The sequence below is a fragment of the Hemitrygon akajei genome, chromosome 11 (assembly GCF_048418815.1).
Source record: "Hemitrygon akajei chromosome 11, sHemAka1.3, whole genome shotgun sequence".
NCBI lineage: Eukaryota > Metazoa > Chordata > Chondrichthyes > Myliobatiformes > Dasyatidae > Hemitrygon > Hemitrygon akajei.
In genome coordinates, this window is record NC_133134.1 from 155063846 (window position 1) to 155089174 (window position 25329).

A 25329-nucleotide genomic window follows, 5' to 3' on the forward strand; every position below is an offset into this window, starting at 1 on the left:
AATCGACCATCACAAAATAAATCTGTAAAAGAATGAATTCCTTTATTTTTCCATAGAAAGAAAATGGGGTCAGTTGTTGAAGGTTTAAATGAGAAGTTTCGATATAAAAAAACTAGATAACTTAAATTGTTTAAAATTTAAAAAATTACGAAACTGAACCCAAATCCGTAGGGATTGTTTAATAACCGGATAGAGATTTAAATTTGGAATTTTAGAGAGCTGTAAAAGTAATGGAGCTCCTAAAATTGAAGTTAAATGAAATTGTTTAACAGCTTTTAATTCCAAATCAACCCATAATGGTTTTTGGTTCTTATCAAGCCAATATAACCAAAAACATAATTGTCTAATATTCACAGCCCAATAATAGTCTTAAATTAAAAAGTGCAAGTCCACCATCTTTTTTAGATTTTTGTAAATGATACTTATTAATTCTTGGTCTCTTATTGTTCCAAATGAAAGAAGAAATAATAGAGTCAATTTGATCGAAAATTTTTTTAGTTAAAAAGGATAGGTATATTTTGGAAAATGTATAAAAATCTAGGTAAAATCATCATTTTCACAGCATGAATATGACCTATTAAAGAAAGAGTAAGTGGATTCCATCTAGAAAATAGTTGTTTCATGGAGTCCATTAAAGGAACTATATTCATTTTATAGAGATCTTTATATTTTTTTAGTAATTATACCTAAATATCTAAATGTATTAACAATTCTAAAAGGAATGTCATTGTATATACTAACAGGGACATTTAATGGAAACAATTCACTTTTATTCAAGTTAAGTTTATATCCTGAAAATTTACCAAAATCTTTAAGTGTTTCTAAAAGATTAGGAATTGATTCCTCAAGATTTGAAATAAAAACCAAATGATCTTCTGCATAAAGAGAAATCTGATGTATGGTTCCATTCATAGAGATACCATGAAAATTTTTAGCTTCATGTAATGTTATAGCTAAAGGCTCCAATACAAGATTAAATAATAAAGGACTTAATGGACATCCTTGTCTAGTGCCACGAGAAAGTGAGAAAAAAGACCTGCATTTATTAGTAATAACCGTGGCAATAGGATTCTTATAAATCATTTGAATCCATCTATTAAAATTATTACAAAAACCAAATTTTTCTACTACTTTAAACAGATACGGCCACTCAACTCTATCAAATGCCTTTTCTGCATCGAGAGAGATAACACATTGAGGTTGTTTAGATAATGAAGAATATATAATATTCATCAATCTCCGAATGTTAGAGAAAGAATAACGGCCTTTAATAAAGCCTGTTTGATCCATAGAAATTATTTTAGTTAAAATATTTTCCAAGCGATTAGCCATTATTTTAGAGAGAATTTTTGCATCCACATTTAATAGCAAAATAGGTCTATATGATGAGCATTCAACAGGATCTTTATCTTTTTTAAGAATTAAGGAAATAGATGCTTCATAAAAAGAAGGTAAATTACCCTTCTCAAAGGATTCATGAAATATTTCCAAAAGATACGGAGAAAGTAACCTTTCAAATTTTTAAATAAAATCCCACTGAATAACCATCAAGTCCAGGAGCTTTACCTGATTGCATTGATAAAATAACTTTCTGAATTTCATGCTCGGTAATTGGAGCATCAAGCATCTGTTGATCTTCAAGAGAAATTTGTGGAAATTTAATCTTATGTAGAAAAGCCTTCATTTTAGAGGAATCTGCAGGAAATTGAGATCTATAAAGGTCAGAATAAAAATCTTAAAGTATTATTAATGTCCTTATGATTACTTACTATATCTCCATTGTTTTTACGAATCTTTAAGATTTGTCTTTTAGCTCTGGCTGCTCTTAATTGAGAAGCTAAGAGTTTATTATTTTTATCCCCAAAGATATAAAATTGACTTTTCAATTTAAACAAATATCCTTCAATAGGATGTGTTAGTAATAAATTATACTGTGATTGTAATTCTACTCTTTTAAATGAAATATTTGGAGAGATTGCATTGATGTTATCTAATTCTTTAATTTGTTTAGAGATTTTATCTAATTCCAATCTTGTTTGTTTCTTCAGTTTAGCTATATACAAAATAATTTGACCGCGTAGATAAGCTTTTAATGTATCCCAAATTACCAACTTAGAGACATTTCCTATATTATTAGAGAGAAAAAAACTCTTTTATCTGAGCTTCGATAAACTCAATGAATTCTGAACGTTGTAATAAATGTTCTGGAAGACGCCAAAATGGTCTGGTAGAAACAACATCTTTCAGTTCAACTATTAAGTTTAAAGGAGCATGATCAGAAATAGCAATCGCATCATACTCACATTTCTGAACATTGAATAAAAGTCGAGGGTCAACTATAAAATAGTCGATTCTCGAATATTTGTTATGAACATGTGGAAGTAAGGAGTATTCTTTATCACTAGGGTGCATATGCCTCCAGATCTCAATTAAACCATAATCAATTAAAAAGGAATTAATAAGTGATGCAGAACGATTAGGAAGTTGATATTTGGATGATGACTTATCCATTAAAGGATTTAGACAAGTATTAAGATCACCACCTATTAATAACATGTATTCATTTAAATCAGGTAATAGAGCAAAAACAGTTTTAAAAAATGAAGGATCATCAACATTTGGTCCATAAATATTAACCAAAACCATTTTCCTATTACAAATTATTCCTTTGACAATCAAAAATCTACCATTAATATCAGCTATAATATCCTCCTGATTAAAAGGAATATTAGAATCAATAAAAATAGAAACCTCTAGTTTTATTCTGGGAATTTGCGTGAAACTGAGGATCCTTACAAAATTTAAAAAATCGATTTTTATCACATAACCTGATATGCGTCTCTTGAGCAAAGATTATATCAGGCTGGAATCGGTTAATAACTTTAAATGTTTTCTTACGCTTAATAGGATGATTCCTGCCGCGAACATTCCAAGTTAAAACATTTAGCTGTTTAGATATAATCATGGAACTTTGTATCTAAAAACAATAGTTAGACACATGTCAGGATAAGGTAGTCGAAAATGGCAGAGATGAACAACAATAAAAATAATTGACGTATGTTCCGGGATTCCATAATGGTTAAAAGAAAAAAAATCCCACCCAAACTACAAAGCCCAGAAACAAGTCGATATCAATCGACGCAAGCCCCAAGAAAAGCATAGATGCAGTACAGATACAAACTCTGCCTAAGTTTAAAAAAAAAGAGAAAAAAAAAGTCTCCCTCTACCAAACATAAATCTCATTACAGTCGTCATGTATCTCAATATAATTAACTTGGAAGGAGACTCCTCCTCCCGGTTACAGACATGTAAGACACTGTGGCTTCTTGTCCGTCTTTAATCTCTCCCTTTTCCGATTTAAACTTTGAAATTTCAATTTTAATCAGTGGGATCAGTTATAATTATGGCTACTCTCAGAAGCGCCAAAAGAAATCCAGACCCAGGTGATGGAAAGTCTAAAAAAATCGAAGAATTCTCGGAGGAACCCCCTTGGGTAAAGAGACTAGTATCTCAAATCAGCAATATCAGCATTGAAATAACTCAACTAAAAGAGAAATTTGAAGGAAAGGTCGACTCTTTGAGCCTTGATCTTAAAGAAGTCAGTTGAATTACTGCAGACCTTACTGCTCGTTTGGAAAAAGCCCAACAACGGATCGTTGACCTCGAAGCTCGATCACGTCGGAACAATATTTGAATTGTTGGATTAAAAGAGAAATCAGAATCGGCCGACACACTGGATTATTTCGCAAAAATGTTTCAGTCTTTATTTCCGGAGGTTTGTTTACAGCTTTCAGATATCGAAATGGCTCACAGAATCGGCACTTTAAAATCTTTGGATCAAGGTGAAAACAGATATATTGTTGTACGTTTTCTCTTTAGAGACAAAGACCGTATTATTAAGCTTGCGAGGAAAAAAAGACTTTTTCATTATCAGAATTCAAGTTTGTTTTTTTTTGAAGACTTTCCACGTGAAAGAATCTCCTATATTAAAACATTTGATTGACTTATGGAATAAGATAAATGTTGATGATGAGACAAAAAAATCTTTATTAGCAAAGAGATCTTTAATTCAAAATAGACTTATTCCTTTTACAATGGATAATCAACTTTTATATAATTGGTTTCAAAAAGGGATTAGATATATAGGAGATTGTTTTGAAGGGGGTATATTAATGTCATTTGATCAATTAAAGAATAAATATAAAGTATCGAATAACACTTTTTTTTGTTACTTTCAACTAAGGGCTTATTTAAGAGAAAAATTAGGTCAAACAATGTTATTGCCGGAATCTAATGAAATAGAAATTTTAATTCAAAAAGGAAAGATTAAAAAATTTATATCTTGTATGTATAATTTGATTCAAAAACAGGCAATTAAACAAGGAGTCCATAAGTCATGACAAAAATGGGAAAGTGATTTGAATATTAAAATTGAAGAAACAAATTGGTCAAGACTATGTCTTGATAGTATGACAAATACAATAAATGTTCGGTTAAGATTAGTGCAATATAATTTTCTACATCAATTATATATTACACCACAAAAAATAAATAAATTAAACCCAAATTTATCTGATCAGTGTTTCCGATGTAACCAAGAAACTGGTACTTTTTTACATTCTACATGGTCTTGTTCTAAAATTCAACCTTTTTGGACAAATTTTAAGACTTTTACTGGAACAAATTACAGGAACACAACTTCCTCATAATCCAATATTACTCTTACTAGGTGATATTGAAGGGATAAAACCGAAACCCAAACTGAATAAATATCAGAAAGAATTCATAAAAATTGCACTAGCAGTAGCCAAAAAGGCTATTGCAGTTACTTGGAAATCGGATACATATTTAAGTATAGATTGTTGGAAGAAAGAAATTTATGGCTGTATTCCACTAGAAAAAAGTACTTATAATTTAAGAGATAAATATGAAACATTTCTGAAAATTTGGTGCCCTTATTTACAAAAGACAGGACTAAATATATAGGTGCTCTGAAGATGAAACAATTGGTTACTTGGGGAAAGAAATAAATATATACACTAAAGTTATTACGAACTCCATGGAGCATGTGGAGATCTTCCAGGCACTCTTTCTTTTTTTTCTTTCTTTCTCTTTTTTTTCTATAGGGAAGTTAGGGGGGAGGGGTTAAGGGGAGGGGGGAAGAAAAACGCAATTAAAAAAAAAAGACTTTCCACGTGAAATTGTCAAGAAGCGTGCTGAATTTGCAACTGCAATGAAATCAGCATATGAAAAAAAAGCTCTTCCTACTACTTCAATACTCAGCGAAATTAAAGCTCTTTGTTAAAAAGATTGGTTTTCATATCTTTGCTGATCCAATCGAAGCATTGAGTTTTATTAATTCTTTACATGACGCATCCGATGACGAAGCTGAAGCTTGAATGATTTATAATGGCCTGATTGTCTCGTGGTGTAAAGAGTGATGAGATTGGAAGATTTGATGGTTACAGAAGGCTTAACCGTAAAATACATTTTTATCTCTGAAAAAGACTGGTTTGGATGGCTTCAATTTCTGAAGACATAGAGGGAGAACTGTTGAAGACTGTAATAAGTTTGAACCATTTAGAATTTTTTTTTGCAGCATTTAAATGAATTAATCATGTTTTTTGGTATTGTATGCTTTTGTAAAGATTTTTAAAAGTAATTATTTGGATTTCTTTGTGTTTCAAAGATAGACCGGACAATTTAAAGATGGCGATTGTTTTTCTTCTGTACAAATATTTCAAGAATTGTTTTGGATGTGTTTTTCTTTCCTTATCTAATGTTATGAAGGTTACTTTCAATTGAAGGTCGTTTTCTTTTACAAGATGTGAATTTTGAAAATGCTGTTTATCCTCAAAGCATTACAAATGACCTGAACAATTTTCAACGTATGTACATTTTCAAGTTCACAATTGTTACTATTGGGAGTTCTAGGTGATTTTGCTTTGCAGTCTCTGGGGGCTAAGGCCAGTTCTCTCACCCAAACTTGAAAATCAGAGATAAACGTTTATATCAGATTATTTACAGTAATTTTTCTGTCCTAAGAAATGGTTACAGTTTGCAATTTGATCAAAACTGTTAGCTGTTGTCTAGAGTAAGAAGCAGTTCTTAGTCTTTACATGAAAGTAGGCTTCTTGGCCCACAAAGTCTATGCCCATTGTCAAACACCCAATTATATTCATTCAATGCTATTCTTATGTTCCCATTCATTCCCATCAGACCCTAGCACTGCCACTACATTCACCAGTGTGCGAGGGACAATTTACAGCAGTTAATACCTACTAGCCTGTATCTCATTTGAATGTGGGAGAAAACTGGAGAATCTGGTGGAAATCCATGTGGAGAATGTGGTCATGTGGAGAACATGCAAACTCCACACAGACAGTATCAGTGGACAAGATTGAACTTGGACCACTGGCACTGAGAAGCATCAACTCCATAGGTTGTGCCACTCTTGAAGTGGAGAAAATATATCAGTGAATTTGTTTAATATTTAGAGTTTCACAGTGGCCTTGGTCAAGAGTCTAGTTTTGCAATGATGACTTGGCTACTACAGAAGGAAATTAAGTATACAAAGGATATGTAATGTAGTTTTATTAATGTACCGTAGATTCCGGATTTTAAGCCGCTACTTTTTTCCCACATTTTGAACAGCTTTGAACTTTGCGGCCAATAATCCGAAGCGGCTAATGCATGATTTTTTTCATGCCGCCTCGTAAACATTTTGCCTCGTAACAGTAGACCAATAAAATTGATGAGTAGTTCACAGAGGTCCAATGAAATTGTACGATAAATCAAGCGCACTTTCACAATTAAATTATTGTAAATCAGTCATTTGTACTCACCCTCATCAACATGGAAAACACTCGAAGCATTGTGCTGCCTACTTAGTTTAAACTATATTTGTTTTCTGTACTACATCGCGGGATGCTATGACATCACACCCGGTTTCGCGGTGTCTTGTGGGAAAATGCCGGTTTGCAATGAAACGGAAAGGAGGGGGGGAGCGCATTACGCGAGCGGCTTTGGATCCGAGCGAACGCTGCTTTTAAATGCCGTTTGCGATGAAACGGAAAGGAGGGGGGGAGCGCATTACGCGAGCGGCTTTGGATCCGAGCGAACGCTGCTTTTAAATGCCGTTTGCGATGAAACGGAAAGGAGGGGGGGGAGCGCATTACGCGAGCGGCTTTGGATCTGAGCGAACTCTGCTTTTAAGTTAAAGGTATCAATAACTTTTCCTGGTAGGCTGCAATATATATATTTTTTTACCAGTCGTTAGGAGATATTGGAATGTTGTTCAGTAAAGAAGTATACGCAACGTATATTTAAAAGTAGCCGCGTACGGGCACGGTTCGAAAAAAAGCATTTGCAATATGTATTTGTTTTTGTTACCATATGGATTTAATTAAAAGTTAAAAAAATCCTCACGTGTAATATCTTTCTGTGTAAATATCTCATATTACAACGTGGGACACCTGCGGCCGAAAATCCGGTGCGGCCTAAAATCCGATGCGGCCTTTACAATTAAAAAAATGATTTTATTTCTAAAATTAGAGCCAGCGGCTTAAAATCAGGTGCGCTCTGTAGTCCGGAATCTACGGTAATACTCTGTTATATGGTAGTTTGCTTTATTTAGCCTTAACACCATCATAAGATCAGAAGTGAGAATGTTTGCTTTTGAAGGTATCATTGAAAGTACCACTTCTGTACCATTTGCAACAGCTCAGCTAATGGAGAAAGACCATCGCTACGTGCCACAAGCATTGGTCAAAATTTAGACACTACTGATAAATGGCAAAAAATGTTGTTAGCCACTTAAGTGCTAGACAATTTTCAGTTTTGTTTTGTAGAAACTCTAACATGCTTGAACTTTATATTAACATAACTTGTGGTTGGTACTTAACAATATATTTGGTTCAGTTTTCAGGTGAAATTTTTCTACATTTGCCAGATTGCCTATTGGCTCCATGCGTTACCAGAGCTCTACTTTCAGAAAGTTAGAAAGGTAATTATATGCTGATATTATTTTACATTATTAGTATTTAAAACTAAATGCATCAACTGAATATTTGACTTTTGTATACTTAATATGGAATGAGAAAAAGGACTTGTTTGAAAATAAAATTTTGACTGGCTAAGAATGCTTTTAATGCTACAGATTCCTTTTGTTGGGTAGTGTTCAGTGTCTGATGCGAATCCCAGTAGATGCTAACTTTAATATTCAAGAAGAATCTTGAACCGAATGCAAATTCTACTACTCCATTTCTTGCTGGTTTAAAAGTTTATTTTCATTAATTTTTAAAGCTGCAAGTATATATTTTTTAATAAAGTAAATAACTATCAATGTTGTGACTGTTCCTTTATCAGTATTGTGGCTCGTTTCGGGCTTTCTCAACTATCTCTTTTTGGTAATCTTCATTCAGGGCATTTGTGATGTATCATGTAAGAGTGTTCACACAATATTCCTTTCAACCAGCCTAAGTCTGAGGCCGAAGGGTGAAATTAAGGATTAACAAAAGTTGAGGTAAAGGTGATTATGCTGGGGATCAGCACAGCAACTGCAGGAAACCTTTCATAGGATATTATTTAGTTCTTGCCTTCATGTTCAATGCATTTGAGTTGGTGTGAAGTTCAACTTTTTCATTTGATGGTTCTGTACTTCATTTGGATATGTTGCACAGCTCTTGCTGGCAGTAAACTTGGATATATAGTAGTGATTACTTGTGCTTATTGTATAGTTTCTGCTAATCATGATTTATCTCGACAGGAATTAGACATTCATGTTGATTCATAAATGATCATGTAGTGTCTTTCCATATAAGATAAGTGAACAAGGTTATCGGGACTACAGGATGGTATGCTATTCAGTATTATTGAGTGAGCTTTTTGTGGAAGGCTTAGTTCATCCATGAACCAGGTAAATCTGAAGTTCCATAAGGGCATTATTAATTTTAAAAAGTCTGGTGCAATAATTAAAATTATAGCGCTGACCTGCCTTCTGGGATGTTTCTCTCTTCCCCCACCCACCCACCCAACTGCCTCCTGATAACACTGCATGGCAGTGCTGTTGTGGGTAGAATACTCATCAGTGAACAAGCAACTTTCTAGACCTTTATGTTAACAAACTGTTGATTTAACTAGTTTGTTTCTTCACAGTCTACTTATGCAATTGAAAATCCTAGGCCTTTCTACCTAACCTCAGAATTTAAGTTAATGTGACTATCATATGTTGGAAGTGAAAAAGTATACACTGTGTCTTGGAAACTGAAGCTACCTGTTTTAATTTTTCAGTAGCCTGGTTCAGAGATTCTTGAGCACAAAAGTTGAACTGTACATGTCTACCAGCTGCTCAGTTGATCAAAGAGTAAGAAAGGATTTGAATTCAAATTGCCTTAAACTTGCTGTTTTTGAACCTGTACAAGATGCAGTTTACTAATCAATACTTTCTGTGGTAAATTTAAAATTAATGTGTTTGTCAGAATGTTATTCTTTGACCAGAGGTATTCAATTGAATAAGCAAACTATGAAGAAGTGTAAATAATATTACTTCCATTTTAGAGGAGATGTCTATGCATTGATCTGAACAACTACTTCTTCTTTGGAATAGATTGCATACTATGGCTGAAATTGCCATTTAAATTTCAACACTTTTAAGGAAATTGGTCTTGAATGCAAGGAAATGATGTGTGGACTCTTTTTGTTTTGCATCATTGTATTATTTATTTTCCTGCTAAATTATGTTTTTTTTATTTTTATATTCCTTCAAGTTCTCTCTTGCCATTCCTCCCGTAAGAAAGCAGGTGGGCAAACAACTGAGCAGTCTGTTTCAAAGTCTTTTTAAGTCCTTCAACTTCTCTGCGAGATATGCAGCAATGGTTGCAGCGATGCTTCAACTTCTCCCTCCCTCTAGGGAAGCACCTAATTTCCCCTCAACATTATCTTTGGCATTGTGAACAGTATCAAATCTGGGGATTTGTAGAAAAATCTGCAACCCTGCTTCATGATGCTCATTGTGTCTTTACAACTTTTTTAAGTTCTGTTCCTCATTTGTTTCAAATTGTTAAATCTTACAGGAGGATATCGCTCGACAGCTGTACTACATTTGCCTTTACATATTCCAAATCACTGGTGCCTATATATTAACGTAAGTTTTTAATCATGTGTCTGGTGCAGAATTATTTTCAATTTAGATCATAATTTGGATTTATTTTTGTGTAGTGGAACTTTGATTATCTGCCAAAATAATCTCTGCTCTGTTTCCTTCACTCCATTTTGTTTTGTAAAATGGTGGGTAATCGAGATTCCCTTGAACAAAAAAAGTTTGATCCACCTTGCATTCTGTTTCTTTTTAGATCTGTATTGAGCTCATTTCAAGGTTGCAAAAGTTATTTTGAAAAGAAACATAATGTCAGGAAAGCTACCTGTTGATCAGTGCACACCTCCTGCATCCCTTTTCTCTACTGATCTGTACTAACTGCTGCTGTTAGCCCCATGCTCCCTTTTGCACATTGTTCTCCTTGCATTCTTTTCTTTTCAAATCTTATGACTGGTAGAGAATACAACAAAGATTTCAAAAGAAGTGGTACCCAGTCAACCCATTCTTAGAAGCTGTGTTCTCAGTGCTTTCTGATAGAGGGCCAGCTCATTTGCAGTTCTAATAACTCTTACAGACAAAATGACTGTAAATGATCAAAAATTCCATCATACTATATTGATAACATTGCAGCCTAAAGAATGGACCATACATATTAAAATTTTCCTAAAAAGACTAACTTTGATGAACTTGGAATATTGACAAATCTGTTTGTTCTTAAATTACATTTTCCCTTTCGTTTAAAAGTACAAGCAAATTGACGGTAGTTCTCATAATTCGTCCAGTGGTTATACATTATAAACTTTAAATCAACCTCAGACTTTTTCCATTAATGTTTTCAAATATTTTACTAAAATACCGGGCAATGTTGCTGTGCATTATACAGTGGATTCTGGTTAATTGAGACACATGACCAGTACATTTTGGCTCAATTATGTGGCTACCCCAATTAGCTGAAGTTTCTGGAGATGGTTTTAAAAGATAAAGTATATTTAACTGAGCAACAAACAATGTATTTAAATGAAAAAAGAACAAATCAGAACATTATCAATATTTACTGCATTACTATAAAACTGTTATCGATGGAGGAATTTGTGCAGTGTATGCTGCTGTGTTCTTTTGATTAACTGTAAATGAACAAAATCAGCCTAGACACCTAGTGCAGATAATGGATTGCCTTCATTGCCTTCCTGCTCGAAGTAGTGCCTAAACTTACTTGTTTGTAACTTGACATCGATCAGCTCAAATGAATAACTAAACAAGCATACTCAAATGACACTATTTTTAAAAAGTTGCTCTAGACACTCTGTAGTACATAACAGCCATACAAGTGCACCTGACTGACACAAGGTAGAAATTGGGGCACTCTCCTGCCCCAATTAAGCGACATAGTATCCCAAATAAGTAGCTGCTCCGATTAACCAATGGCCCAATTAACTGGAATACACTGTATTTTTCTTTGAACAGTATAAACCAATTAGCAAGTATATTGCAGATGTTGGAAATCAGCAGTAAACAGAAAATAAAGCAAATACTGAGCAAATTGGATTTTTTTCTTGAAGAGAGGAACAGCTTGTTTAACTTGGACATTTCATTACAAGTTTAAGGTTTAATTTGAAACAAATTTTCATCTGCGGAGAAAAGGAAGGAAAAAGAATACATTTGTATTAGGGTGGCGGGCTTGAGAGTTTAAATGATAAAATGGATTATTGAGCAGGGTAAGAGATAGTATTTAAAATATTGTTTAACGTGTATAAATATTGCTTGCATCTGAGGTAGAACTGAAATAATTTTTTGTATAAGTGAGCTGCAAATGCTGGATTTGAACCTCACGTCTGTTTTTTTAAAACAAATTTCATAATTTCTGGAAGCAATTAAACCATTAACAAGAGCAAAACTAGAAACAGTAAATATAATAAATACTTAGTTAAGCAAGCAGCATCTTTTATAGGAACAAGATTAATAATTCAGATCATCAGCCTGTAACAATGGTCCTGGTTTTACTGTGAAGTGTGGAACTGCTATCACTAATATCCTAAATATGTTGACATTGCAAAAGAGAAGATACTGGTGTGTTAGTGTGCATGAGTGACCCCAGGGTCTGAAAAAAAACAGGATGATGAGGGAGCGAGGGAAGAAATTGTAGGGGCCTTGGCAGAAATTTTTTTTTGTAGATTCCTTAGCCACAGATGACCTACCTACTGTAAGACTGGAAGATGGTTAATGTGTCTTATTTAAGAAAATCTGGAAGAACAAATCAAGGAACTATAGGCCAGTGAGCCTAACATCAGTGGTGGAAAAGGTACTGGAAGACATTCTGAGAAACAGATTTATTTACATATGGAAAGGCAAGAACTTCGGAATAGTCGGCATGGCTTTGTGCATGGAGAAAACGTGTCTCTCAAATTTGATTGAAAACATGATGAGGATTAAAGAGTGCAGTGTAGTAGACATTGTGTATGTGGACTTTAGCAAAGCTTTTGGCAGATCCTGCATGATAGCAGTGTTTGAAACTTGAACACATGAATACCAGCTGGCTAACTGGATACAAAATTGACTTAGTAGAGGAGATGGAGTGGTAATAATGAGTTATTATTTGGGTTGGAGGCTTGTGATTAGTGGTGTGCTGTGGAGATTGGATGAAAATGCAGATGGCATGATTCATAAACTCCAGATGGCATCAATATTGATGATCTAGTGGGCAGTGAAGAAAATTGTCTGAGGGTACCATAAGATCTAAATCAGTTCGTATTTTGGTGAAGGAATGGCAGATTTAACTCTGCAAAGTGCAAAATTATGCATCTTAAGAAGATGAGCCAAGGCAAGATGTATACAGTGTATGACAGTGCCCTGAGCAGTGTTGTAGAATAGAGAGACATAGTTGCCTGAAAGTGGGTAGGCAGGTAGACAAAGTAGTGAAAAAAAAGCATGGCATGCTTGCTATCATCGGATGGGGCACTGAGTACAGTAGTTGGGGTATCATGTTGCAGCTGTACAAAATATTGGTGAGACCACACCTGGAATATTGTGTGCAGTTAGGAAGTCAAAAAAGTGTGCAGAAAATATTCACAAGGATATTGTTTTCACTGCGACTGAAGGGCTTGAGTTTTAAGTAGAGAGTAGATAGCTTGGGACTATTTTTCCTGGAGCAAAGGTGACTGAGAAGTGACCTTGTAGCAGTTAATGCGTGATGCACAAAATGGATTGGAATAGTCTTCTTGTCCCCAAGGTAGAGGTATTTAAAATTAAAGAGCATTGATTTAAGGTGAGAGGGGTAAGACTTAGAGGAGATCTGAGGGGCAAATTTTTACACAGGGTATATGAAATGAGCTGATAGAGGAAGTGGTAGACTCAAGTATAATTGCAATGTTTTTAAGACATTTGAACTATTACATATACAGGAAAGGTTTAGAGGGATATGTGCTAAATACATGCAAATGGAACTAGCTATGGAAGATGACTTGATTGCTTTAGATAATTTGGGCTGAGAGGCTTGTTTACATGATGTATAACCAACTCGTTTTTAAATATTTATAAATTTTGGAACTTGGCTGAAATGGAGTCTAGAGATTATTTCTGTGCTCTGTTGCTGGATTCTACATGGGAGAATCTTGCAAAAATTCTAAGATGTAGAGTGTTTGAGGAATCAGCTATGTGCCTGGCACAGGATTCAATAATATATTTATTACAATGTGGACTATTGGCTGTATGAGGAAGAGGGAGAGGAAAAATAAGGCGAGTTTTCTAAATTGTGACTTGTCTATTGTGTTTAATTACAATTTTTGGTTTTGTAGAGCTTAAAGCTTTTATTTAAAGTTAATTTTTAAAGTATTTAATGAATAAATTAAATGTTTAATGATCAGTGAAAAGCTTTGAAAAATTGCAAATCTTCACTATCAAAGACATCCAGGGATGTTTATTTCATGATCATCTCTCTTCTGACCATTTGGACAAACACTTCTGTTTTCAGCTAAGTTCAACGGAATGAGGAACATGAGCCATAGCTGGGTATCAGTAATGTCAGGACAATTAAATGTGTTTGTCTCCACAGATGCTGCCTGCACTGTTGAGTATTTTTATCATTCTCTTTTAATTTCAGATTTCCAGCATCTGTATTATTTTATTTATATTCACTGTTGTGGGAGATAGCTTTAGTGACCATGGGGCAGGTAGGGAAAATAGGCCCAGGTGATTTATCTTGTATATTATACAGTGCCTTCTGCTGGAATGTGCATGCAAGTTGATGTTGGGCAAGGACAATATTTGGCTTACAAGTCAGTTACTTAGTCTACCCCCAATAATTGTCTAACTTGTTCATAATGACAGCTGTTTCAGTTAGTATATCAGAAGGTGCCTCTGGAAATTGGAATTAATTTCTTTTGGAAACTGGATTTAAGATTGAAGCAGAGGGAATAATAGTTTTAAATAAATTGTTTACTGGGATTTGTGGTTTTACTTTATAGTATCCAGAGGAGTTACTTTATTCCTTAAGGTTAGTAATTAATACACTGATTTCACCACCCCTGCCCCTCTGTTCATGTACTTCTTGTGTATAGTAATGCCAAAGCTTACCATGCCCAATATGAAAATAAATTGTGGTACATGTTTTGTCTGTGTCATAGCTTCAAGTTTGAATAGATGTGTGATAGCTTTTTAATGAAACCTACTGATGTGACAATTTCAAGGTAGGTATTTTTTTTAGAAAGAAACATTCTAGTATCTCATTTAGATCTATACAGAATCATCCTTTAAGATGAATTTTGTTTGTGCCTTGTTTTTATAACAGCCTCCACAGACTCGGCCTGATACTTTTGGTACCGCATTACCTGGTAGAGCTTTTGTTTCATGCATCACGACTATTTTACTTCAGTGATGAAAACAAGCAAAAAGGGTAAGAGTAGTTTGTGAAGTTTGGTAGGATTTATCTAACAGTTTTGGAGTATAAGCATTTGTTTTCCTTTTACTCAGCAACTTTATCCAGTTAGAAAATGAGTAGCATCAGTCTTTAAACCAGGTTAACTGAGTGAGGTCAGGGTAGCACTGCTGGTCTAAATATCTGCAGCACTCTAGGGCTAGGGCTGGGGAGAGGGAAGCTTGTTTGTACCATGTTACTGATATCTGTGCAGTGAAATGCAGGTATTGAAGGCAAGATTAAGTTCTGTCAGTGTCTTTACTAAGCTGAAATCCTGTCCATCTTCCGATGTAAACTGTGTCTATTCTGAGTGAGCATACCTTAATCCATTATAATGGAGGGGAACCTTTTGGGAGAGCAGAAGAGCAAGAGTACCTGAAAGAGAAGGACAACTAGTTGAAATAAATAGGATATTGTAATGGAGGAGAAAGGCAAGAGATAGACATTAATGTTCCTACAATGTTGGAAAAACTAAAGTTCAAAGTAAATTTATTATCAAAATACATAAATGTCACCATATGCAACCCTGAGATTCATTTTCTTGTGGGCATACTAAATAAATTCAATAACCATAATAGAATCAATGAAAGACTACACCAACAGGACAGTGGACAATCAGTACGTAAATACAAGAAGAAAGAAAGAAATAATAATAAATAAACAATAAATATCAAGAACAAGAGATGAAGATTCTCTGAAAGTGAGTCCATAGGTTGTGGGAACAGTTCAGTGATGGGCAAGTGAAGTTATCCCCTCTGATTCAAGAGCCTGATGGTTGAGGGGATAATAACTGTTCCTGAACCTGATGGTGTGAGTCCTGAGGCTCCTGTACCACCTTCCTGATGGCAGTACTGAGAAGAGAGCATAACCTGCGTGGTGGGTGTCCCTGATGACGGATGCTGTTTTCCTGCAACAACACCTTGTGTAGTGTGCTCAATGGTGGGGAGGGCTTTACCTGTGATGGTCTGGGTATGATTTTCCATTCAAGGATATTGGTGTTTTCCATACTAGGCTGTGATGCAGCCAGTCAATATATTCTCCACCACACAGAAATTTGTTGAAGTTTTAGATGTCATGCGAATTTTTGCAAACTTCTAAGAAAGTAGAGGTGCTGCAGTGCTTTCTTTGTAATTGCACTTGCGTGCTGGTCCTCTGAAATGATAACACTGAGGAATTTAAAGTTGCTGACCCTCCCCACCCCTGATCTCCCGATGAGGGCTCATGGACCTCAGGTTTCCTCCTCCTGAAGCTCCTTGGTCTTGCTGATATTGAGTAAGAAGTTGTTGTCTCCCTCAGTTGTGATTACTGGTTGGGGTTGAGTTATCACTTGCTGTTTGTAAGGAATTTGTGCATTCTCCCTATGACCATTTGGGATTCCTCCCAGGGGCATACAGTTAAGTTTGGTGAGTGGTAGTCATGTTATGTTGGCTCCAGAAGTGTGGTGACACTTTCAGACTGCCCAGCACAATCCTTGCTGATTTGATTTGATGCATGTCTTGATGTACAAATGGCAAATAAAGCTAATCTTATCTTTAAGTAATAAAATCATCAAAAGTGGATATACACAGTGTTAAGTTACTTCTGTTTAAACGTACTATGGGTTAACAATGAAGAATCATACTCTGGAAGAAGTAGAGAACTTTTATTTACAGTAATAAATAAACACATCTTAACCCAGCCACATGCTGGAACATTCTAGCAATCCTGCGCATGCTCAGTGCTCTGCCCAATCATATACTGGCATATCATTGCATGTGATATCACCACATCTTCCTTTCCTTAAAAAGAAAAAAAACAATTAACAACATTAATCAAAACACATCTATATCAGATAACTGAAACTCTGAAGTTGGCTCTTTCTTAAGATCTTTGCGATTTCTTCTTAACACTGCTCCCTCCTCTGTTTGGACCATGCATGATGTGGCCTGTGTCTATGTGTTCATTTTATCTTGTATCCTCACTTTGTTTCCTTGTCCTTCAGACAAACGTCTCCTTAGATCAGTCAGTTCACGTTCCAGTTCCATTTGTAATGAAATACGAATCATCTTTTCTTCATCTAATTCATTCATTAACTGTGTAATCTCTTTTTTATGCTGGGACTTCATCATTTCAATAAAACTTCTCAATTCCTTCACTTGTGCTTTCACTTCTTCCTTATACTGTGCCCACTGTGAGCGTTCTTCCTCTAGATGGTGATGAAACTGAACCTTATATTCATTATCGCTTGCACTGAAGCAACCTCCTCCTGCCATTGCTTTTTCATATCATCAATTGCCTCCTGTTTGGTCGCCTCAGACACTGCAGCTACTGCTTTTATATTCTCCATGTCAGCATTTGCCTCCATGAACTGGACCTGCAGTCGAGTTACATCACCTTCTGCCGACTGTAATGCAACATTCTGTTGCTTCAGCTTGCCACTATCCAAGACTAAAACTCTTTTCACCAAATTAAGTCTTTCACAGGCAGATAAACCAGAATTGACTGTATAATTTTTGGCACTACCACAAATGAAAGCGTGTGCACAATATTTTTGTGAGATACTTTTGCCAAGCATGTTCCTTTAACTGGAATGTCTGCACCTGAATACCCAGTCACTTTTATATTTGTCTGATGGAACTTCGGTCTTGGCTTTAAAGCATTAAACTCAGATTCTGCAGGAACATCTACTTGCACTCCAGTATTAAGTTTAAACAGAATATTGTTCTGATTCACTTGCAACAGAATAGTCCAGTCATTCATACTTTGTTTATTTTCACAAAGCACATCGATATAAAATTCCTCACGTTCATCTTCAAGCACAGCATTTACTTGTTTCATTTTATTTTCCTTCTTTCTACTTTTACAACAGCATGAAAAATTATTAATCTCACTGCAGCCATTGCAAATTTTGCCAATTGTGGGACACTGATTTGGATGATGTTCCCCCACACAGCGATCACGTGCCTTTTTTCTTTCCAATACCGTCGTTGGTTTCGTTGACGTATTATTATATTTCTTGATGTATTTGCACTTTTTTCAGCGTTTACATCACAGTTTTTGATTAAAAAGCTCTTGAGCCTGGAACATCACGGTCTCAGAAGCTTTGCAAAGTGCCAAAGCTTTTACAAAATATAAATCTTGCTTTCTCAACAGCCTTTCTCTCAGAGCATTATCTCGAATGCCACAAACAATTCTATCTTTAATGAAAGCCCATAAGCAATCCAAACTCGCATGTTCTACTACACTTTCTTAACTCAGTAACATACTGATCAATTGTTTCAGCAGCTCTCTGCGCACATGTGAAGAATTTATATCACTCATACATTAAATTACACAGGTATACAAAATACTTCAAATCTGTCCATTATTGACTTTAAATTGAAATTATCTCCATCTTCAAAGACAAAATTATTATATACCTCTACTGCGTCATTCCCGATTACATGGAGCAGAAGCGCAGCTTTGGTTTTTTCCGATTTTTCTTAATAATCGGTCGCCATTAAGTACAGTTCAAACTGTTGCTTGAATATCCTCCAGTTCTCAGCTACATTGCCAGTCAGCTGAAGTTTTGATGGGGGTTGTAAACCTTCCATTTTACCGTTTACAGTTCAAACTTTTTACTTTTTTTTTGATTATCTTTGATTCTCGATTCTCCCATATTATTCTTCCAGAACCATTCCTGACACCATGTTATTTACTTCTATTTAAATGTACCATGGGTTAACAATGAAGAATTGCATTCTGGAAGAATTAGAGAACTTTCAGTTACAGTAATAAACACGTCTTAACCCAGTCATGTGCTGGAACATTCTAGCAATCCTGCGCACGCTCAGTGCTCTGCCCAGTCATGTACTGGCACATCATTGCACATGATATCACTACAGACAGTAAATTTGGAGACGCCTACAGAGAGAGAAAAACATTTAATGTTTTAGACCTTCCATCCAAACTAGAAAAGCTGAACATTTTGAGGTACAAAAAGGAGGATGTGCTGTGATGGGTAATTGTAAGAGAGAGAAATTGACATGAAGAATGATTATGCTCAGCAACAGAACTAGTGCAATGGGCTGGTTTGATAGACCCAAAATATTCGAGTGTCCAGGAGATGTCATAATAAGTGTACAAGCAGAACTAAGTAACTTAAGCCTACTTTATTATCGCAAAATAGAAAGCACAGATAAACCACACAAAATATTATGTAGCAAGTCACAAGGATTTCGGGGCTCACAAGTACCCAGAGGAAACCCACAGGGAGAATGTACAAAGTCCTGATAAACAGCGGGAATTGAATCCCAATTGCTGGCACTATGCTATTGTGCTGCCTCATTTGTGTCATTTTCTTTGATTGGGAAATCATTCAAAAGCTGGCAATTCATCATAGTCACAAAATGAATGGCTATCCAATTTAAGAAAAAGCTTTTGTTTTCTTGGACCATAAAATGCTTTGCCTCAGATTCAGCTAAGATGAAGAGATGTGGAATGTTATTACTTAGTGTCTTTCAGTTGGAATGCATCACACAACTGGTGGGAAATGGAATAAATTTAATACAATGAAATGTAGAATGAATATTGGAAAATAAATTACGTTAACTATCGCCATTGAAAATTCTGGAAGCATTTAACATTGTATCTCAATAAATAAATGAACAAGTCTGTGAAGGGAAAAACAGTTCACGTTTCAAGTCACTGACTTTAAACAATAAACTTTAGGCCTGACCTTCCATTCTCCAAAAAGTCATTGACCTGAAATGTGACCACTGCTTATCTCTCCACAGAAGCCACTTGATTTGTTGAGTATTTTCAGCGCTTTCTGTTTTTATTCCTGGTCTCTAGGATATTTGGCGTATTGCTTTGGGATATGATTATCTTCATGTTTTTTATTCATAAAATTAAACTTCAGCTATCAGTTCAATTTTTTTAAATCCTTTTTTTCCCCCCAGCTTCACCCTTTGGGCTCTGCTTTTTGTAATGGCCCGTCTTCTCACTTTGACTCTATCTGTCCTCACTTTTGGCTTTGGCCTGGCAAGAGCAGAGAATCAAGATTTTTCAATAGCAGATGGAAATTTCAACACACTGACTGTCAGGTATGTTAATAAAATGTAGTCCAATATTTGAAGAAGTTTCAAGTATTCTTAGAGTGAATATATACATGAAAGGCATTGGCTGGAATTGCTTCACTTCTCAATTTGTGGAATGCAGTTATTTATGTAAGACTCAATTACACCTTTTTCCAGAACATATTTTATTAATATAATTTCCTGGAGTGACAATAACTGATAGCCCACACTAATTTGCCAACTTTAGCTGCTTAAGCATTTCTATGAAGCCCAATAATATAATTTTGAGGAACAGCTTCCCATCTTCTAATGGGCACAATGCAGGTTACAAGGTTTGAAAGTTGATTTCAACAATTTCAGGTAATTAGTCTTGGTAGTTAGTACCAGAATTGGCCAGTTTTGAAGGGTCATCAACCTGCAACATTTTTCCTCTTCAAAGATGCTACATAACTTGCTGAACATTCACTGCATTCTGTTTTTATGTCTGACTTGCAATATCTGCATTTCTTTGTACATCTCATTGTTCCCCAGTATTTTTTTCTTCCTTTTGGGTATTCTTGTTTGTATCCTCCTTGCATCTGTTGACAAAATACATATGATTTACTTATCAGAATAACTCTTTTGGCATGGACTACATGGCCTAATGTCCTGTTACTGTGCTTTAGTGCTCCTATGACTCTGATTCCAAAAAGCCTTTTCCCTCCACTCTCCACCCTCCACCTGCTGCAACACACTCAAAATGCTGGAGGAACTCAGCAGCTCAGGCAGCATCAATGGAGAGAATAAACAGTCGACATTTTGGGCCAAAACCCTTCTTCAGCACTGGAAAGGATGGAGGGGAGATGCCAGAATAAAAGGGTGGGGGCAGAGGCTAGCTGGAAGGTGATAGGTGGGTGGGAAAATTCAAGGGGAAGAGAAGAAAGGATCTGATGGGAGAGAAGAATGGACAGTAGGAGAAGGGGAAGGTGGAGGGGAAAACTGAAAGGTCAGAGTGAGGAATAAAGAAAGGGGGGGTGGGGGAAATTCCATCACTGGAATTTATCCTCCATCTATATTCATACCATCAGGTTGGTCCTAAGGTATTGCTCCTCCATCCTGAAGCTAGTCTCACCTTGGCACATAAGGAGGCCATGGAGTGACACGTCGGACCGGAAATCAAATCAAATCAAGTTTAATTGTCAGTCAAACCATACACAGTTACTGCGGAACGCGAGAGTGTTCCTCTGGGGCCAAGGTACAAAAACATAGACGTGCATTTAAAATAGTGAGAAAGGGGGGGAAAAAAGCATAGTCACATAAGAAAACACATTTTTAGTCCAAGACACTGAGCAATGTCTCGCAAATTGATGGTTCCCAGTGGTCTGGCCTGTAATTCCATCGATCCAACACTGGAGGGCAGCACCAACTGGAGAAGTCATCCACAACCAAGCCCAGATGTTACACTATAACGCCAGCTCGCTGCTTGAGGCCTAGTCTTTGCTACCACTGAGTCAACACTGCTGCCTCGCTGCCTGTGGAAATCAATGTCCAACAGGGTCTTGCAATTGCAAAAGAAACATCCAAGACAGTCACTCAAGGTTTCACTACACACGGACTTTGCACCACCTTGAAGGCACCAACTTTGGTGTCTCCAAGTCGCAGGCAGCAGCATGGTCTGCTCCCAGGTCAACTCTTCCAAACCCATTCTGGATCCTCCTGAGGTCTGACACCCTGACTCGCCTCTAAACCGCCAGCTAGCTTTTACAACACCCTGGCCAGCTACTCCAAACAATGAGCTACTCACTGATGTGGTAGACCTGCTGTACATGTAGTTATTGGAGTCAAACAAAGAAAAAAAAGCACCTTTTGGTTGGCCCATGAGTGTCCACTGTGTCTATACATGCTGCCATTTTACCGGAAGTGGAATCTGAATTAAAATATTTGGCCTCAGGGAAGTCCCATTTATGGCAGATGGTGAGGAGGTGCTCGACAAAGTGATTCCCCAGCATCAGGAGCACCAGACACAATAGATAACCCCAGCAGATTTACAGATGCTGAGTTGCCTCAGCTAGAATGACTGTTTGAAGCCTTGAATGGAGGTGAGGGAGGTGGTGTATCAACAGGTGTGGCACTTAGGCCGCTTGTAGAGATAAATGCTTATCTGCTTGTGTTATCTTAGTGGGATACTCCACAAAGTTCTAAAACTATTTCATCCCTGATTTCAATGGGGACCAACCAAATCTCAATAACATATACATGAGGAAATCTGCAGATGCTGGAAATTCAAGCAATACACACAAAATGCTGGTGGAATGCAGCAGGCCAGGCAGCATCTATAGGAAGAAGTACAGTCGACGTTTCAGGCTGAGACCCTTCATCAGGACTAACTGAAAGAAAAGATAGTAAGAGATTTGAAAGGGGGAGGGGGAGATCCGAAATGATAGGAGAAGATGGGGGTGGGGGGAGGGATGAAGCCAAGAGCTCGAAAGTTGATTGGCAAAAGGGATACACAGCTGGAAAAGGGAAACTCGCTGAATACCTATGCTCTGTCAGCCAGAGAAAGCAGGATCTCCCAGTAGCCACACATTTTAATTCCACGTCCCATTCCCATTCTGATATGTCTATCCATGGCCTCCTCTATTGTCAAGATGAAGCCACAGTCAGTTTGGAGGAACAACACCTTATATTCCGTCTGGGTAGCCTCCAACCTGGTGGCATGAACATTGGTTTTTCTAACTTCCGTTAATGCTCCTCCTTCCCTTCTTACCCCATCCCTTATTTATTTATTATTTCCCCCCCCCCTTTTTTTCTCTGTCTGCCACTCTCACAATCACTCCTTGCCTGCTCTCCATCTCTCTCTGGTGCTCCCCTCCCCCTTTCTTTCTCCGTAGGCCTCCCATCTCATGATCCTTTCCCTTCTCCACTTTTCTTTGTTAGTCCTGATGAAGGGTCTCAGCCCAAAACGTCGACTGTACTTCTTCCTATAGATGCTGCCTGGCCTGCTGCTTTCCAGCAGCATTTTGTGTGTGTTGCTCAATAACGTATGACCTTTCTTCTCTGTGCCTCTTGGTTCTTTGCTTTCCAATGTTTCTTTCTGAGCAGCAGAATATCCTTACAAAGCCTGATTGATGAGTTACTTGACATCACTTGGACTGCTAGATTGGTTTGAAATAATTAGACCATATTCTGCCATTGAGTTTTTACCTGTAGCTCTTTCAAGAGCTTCTCTGAAGTTTTTGATCCTTCATTTTGAAAATAAAGCAGAACAACTATAATGTGGACCACATGAAGAAAATTTAAAGCCAATAGCAGAGTTATGTTTAGGAGGGAGGTGGATAAAATGTTTAAGGGAGGAACAAATCAAAGGATATATTGGGAGTTTAAATAAAGCTGAGTAGATGGAATCACTTAGAGAACGTAAGTGGTTCCATTTGGCTCAATACAAATCAGTTGAGCCAAATGACTTCCGCAATAAAATTTACGGATCTGAGTTTCTGTATAAATTCTATTACGTTAGGTTATTTTTGTTCTAATGGAACTATAAAAGAATGCTCAAACTAGCTAATTTTAACGTTTTTGACTTAAAACCTAAAATACTTTTAATTACTTTAAATAATTTAAATTCTGCTTTTGGGATCTTCCTATGTTCACCATAATTGGTGATAATTAGCTAACAGTAACAATGGTGGGATAATTTTGGTGTTGGTTACCTTTAAATGCAAGCAATTTTTTTGGTGTAACACATCACATGTATGCAGAGCGGCAGTAATTTCACCAATAGTGTTTTTACTTTGAACAGTTTAAAGATATTGATTAAGTCCGCCAGGACTTAAGAACTTTTTAAAAGCTATTATTAATGCTTTTTGAGATAGTGATTTAGATGCTTATCATATTTTTTACTGAGTTAAGTATTGTATGTAATTAGTTTTGCTACAACAAGTGTATGGGACATTGGAAAAAAAGTTGAATTTCCCCATGGGGATGAATAAAGTATCTATCTAGTCATGTTCCTCATAGGATCTAATTTTTATGATATTTTGAAAGAAACATTACTTCCTCTGTCTCATTACCATATACTGTACAAACAGAAAATGATGCAGTATATAAATGTAGATGCTGAGATGCATCCTAAGATGAACTGGGTCACATCAGTGATATAACCTGGGTCATTGGGCATTTCAGGTCTTTCATTAGATACCCTCACCAAGGTGACCCCGCCAGGGTTGATCATGCCCTGCCTTGTGTCCCAGTAGCACTGGTCTACAGGTCACACTGCTTGATCTATAGCCATCTGGAGGCTTGCATGGCAGCCTCTGTGACGGTCCTGATGGCTCTTTGCTTTGCTATCCGATAGTGCCAAGGAGAGAATAGGTTCTGCACAACAAGCAGTGAGCAAAACTTCTACAGCCTGCCTCTATAGGCTCACATCGTGCCCTCCACCCCGGTCTTTGGCATTGCTCTACCAGCTCCTGATACTTGGTTTTTTTGTGTTCAGATGCCTCCTCAATCCAGTCTTCCCAAGGCAGTCGAGTTTTACCATGTCCACCTACTTTGAGATTTCTGACAGAATTACTGTCAGGTGTCAGCGATGATGATATGATAAAGTCAGGGAACTTTAGCAACATATGTACTTTAGAAGATTAATTTCGGGGACAGACTTGTAACTGACCACTTCTAGTGTTGCTTGTTCTCAGAAATTTACTCTTCTTTCACAATAACATTGCAAGGCCAAATACAATTGGATAATCATTAAGCCAAGACCTGTGTTTGGCCTGTATTACATTTACAACCAACTGATCACACAGTTTGTCTTTTTTTTATGAAATTCTTTAGATTTCCAGATGGTACATTGCTGTATTTATTATAATTTCATGTGTTATATTTGCCCAGTGGCACTGTCTTCTAAATTTTTTCTGTGTGTTTTTGCTTTGAATAATTAAGTGGTTCATTAAAATGTGGGTGTCTTTGTTTAAACAGGATTAGTTGCCTGGCAGCTATTTGTCTAACTCAAGCATGGATGATGTGGAAGTTTATTAACTTCCAGCTGAAGAAGTGGAGGGAACACACTCAGAATCAGATCCCTAAAAAGAAAGTAGTTAATACCAAGAACAAACCATCAAAAAGGGAATGTAACAAGTGTAAGTATTAAAATAAGAAACTTTCATTATTTAACACAGGAGATTCTGTAGATCTTGTAAATCTGGAGACACACACAAAATGTTGGAGGAACTCAGCAGGTCAGGCAGGCAGCTATGGAAGGAATAAATGGTCGATATTTCATCAAAGCAAGAATAAGAAGGGGATGGACT

The 25329-nt window shown here is 36.5% G+C and overlaps 1 protein-coding gene across 3 annotated transcripts in view; it reads left to right on the plus strand.

Annotated features, from left to right (window-relative positions):
• Positions 1-25329, plus strand: part of LOC140736160 (translocating chain-associated membrane protein 1-like) — a 118445-nt gene that overhangs the window by 80216 nt on the left and 12900 nt on the right. For all 3 annotated transcript variants that reach the window (XR_012100897.1, XM_073062025.1, XM_073062024.1), the window contains exons 6-10: positions 7921-8005; positions 10074-10144; positions 14880-14984; positions 19925-20068; positions 24998-25158. Coding sequence is in view for 2 of the 3 variants with exons in the window: in XM_073062025.1 (XP_072918126.1) it covers positions 7921-8005; positions 10074-10144; positions 14880-14984; positions 19925-20068; positions 24998-25158 (566 nt within the window). In the remaining variant the exon portion in view is untranslated. The remainder of the gene's footprint in view (positions 1-7920; positions 8006-10073; positions 10145-14879; positions 14985-19924; positions 20069-24997; positions 25159-25329) is intronic.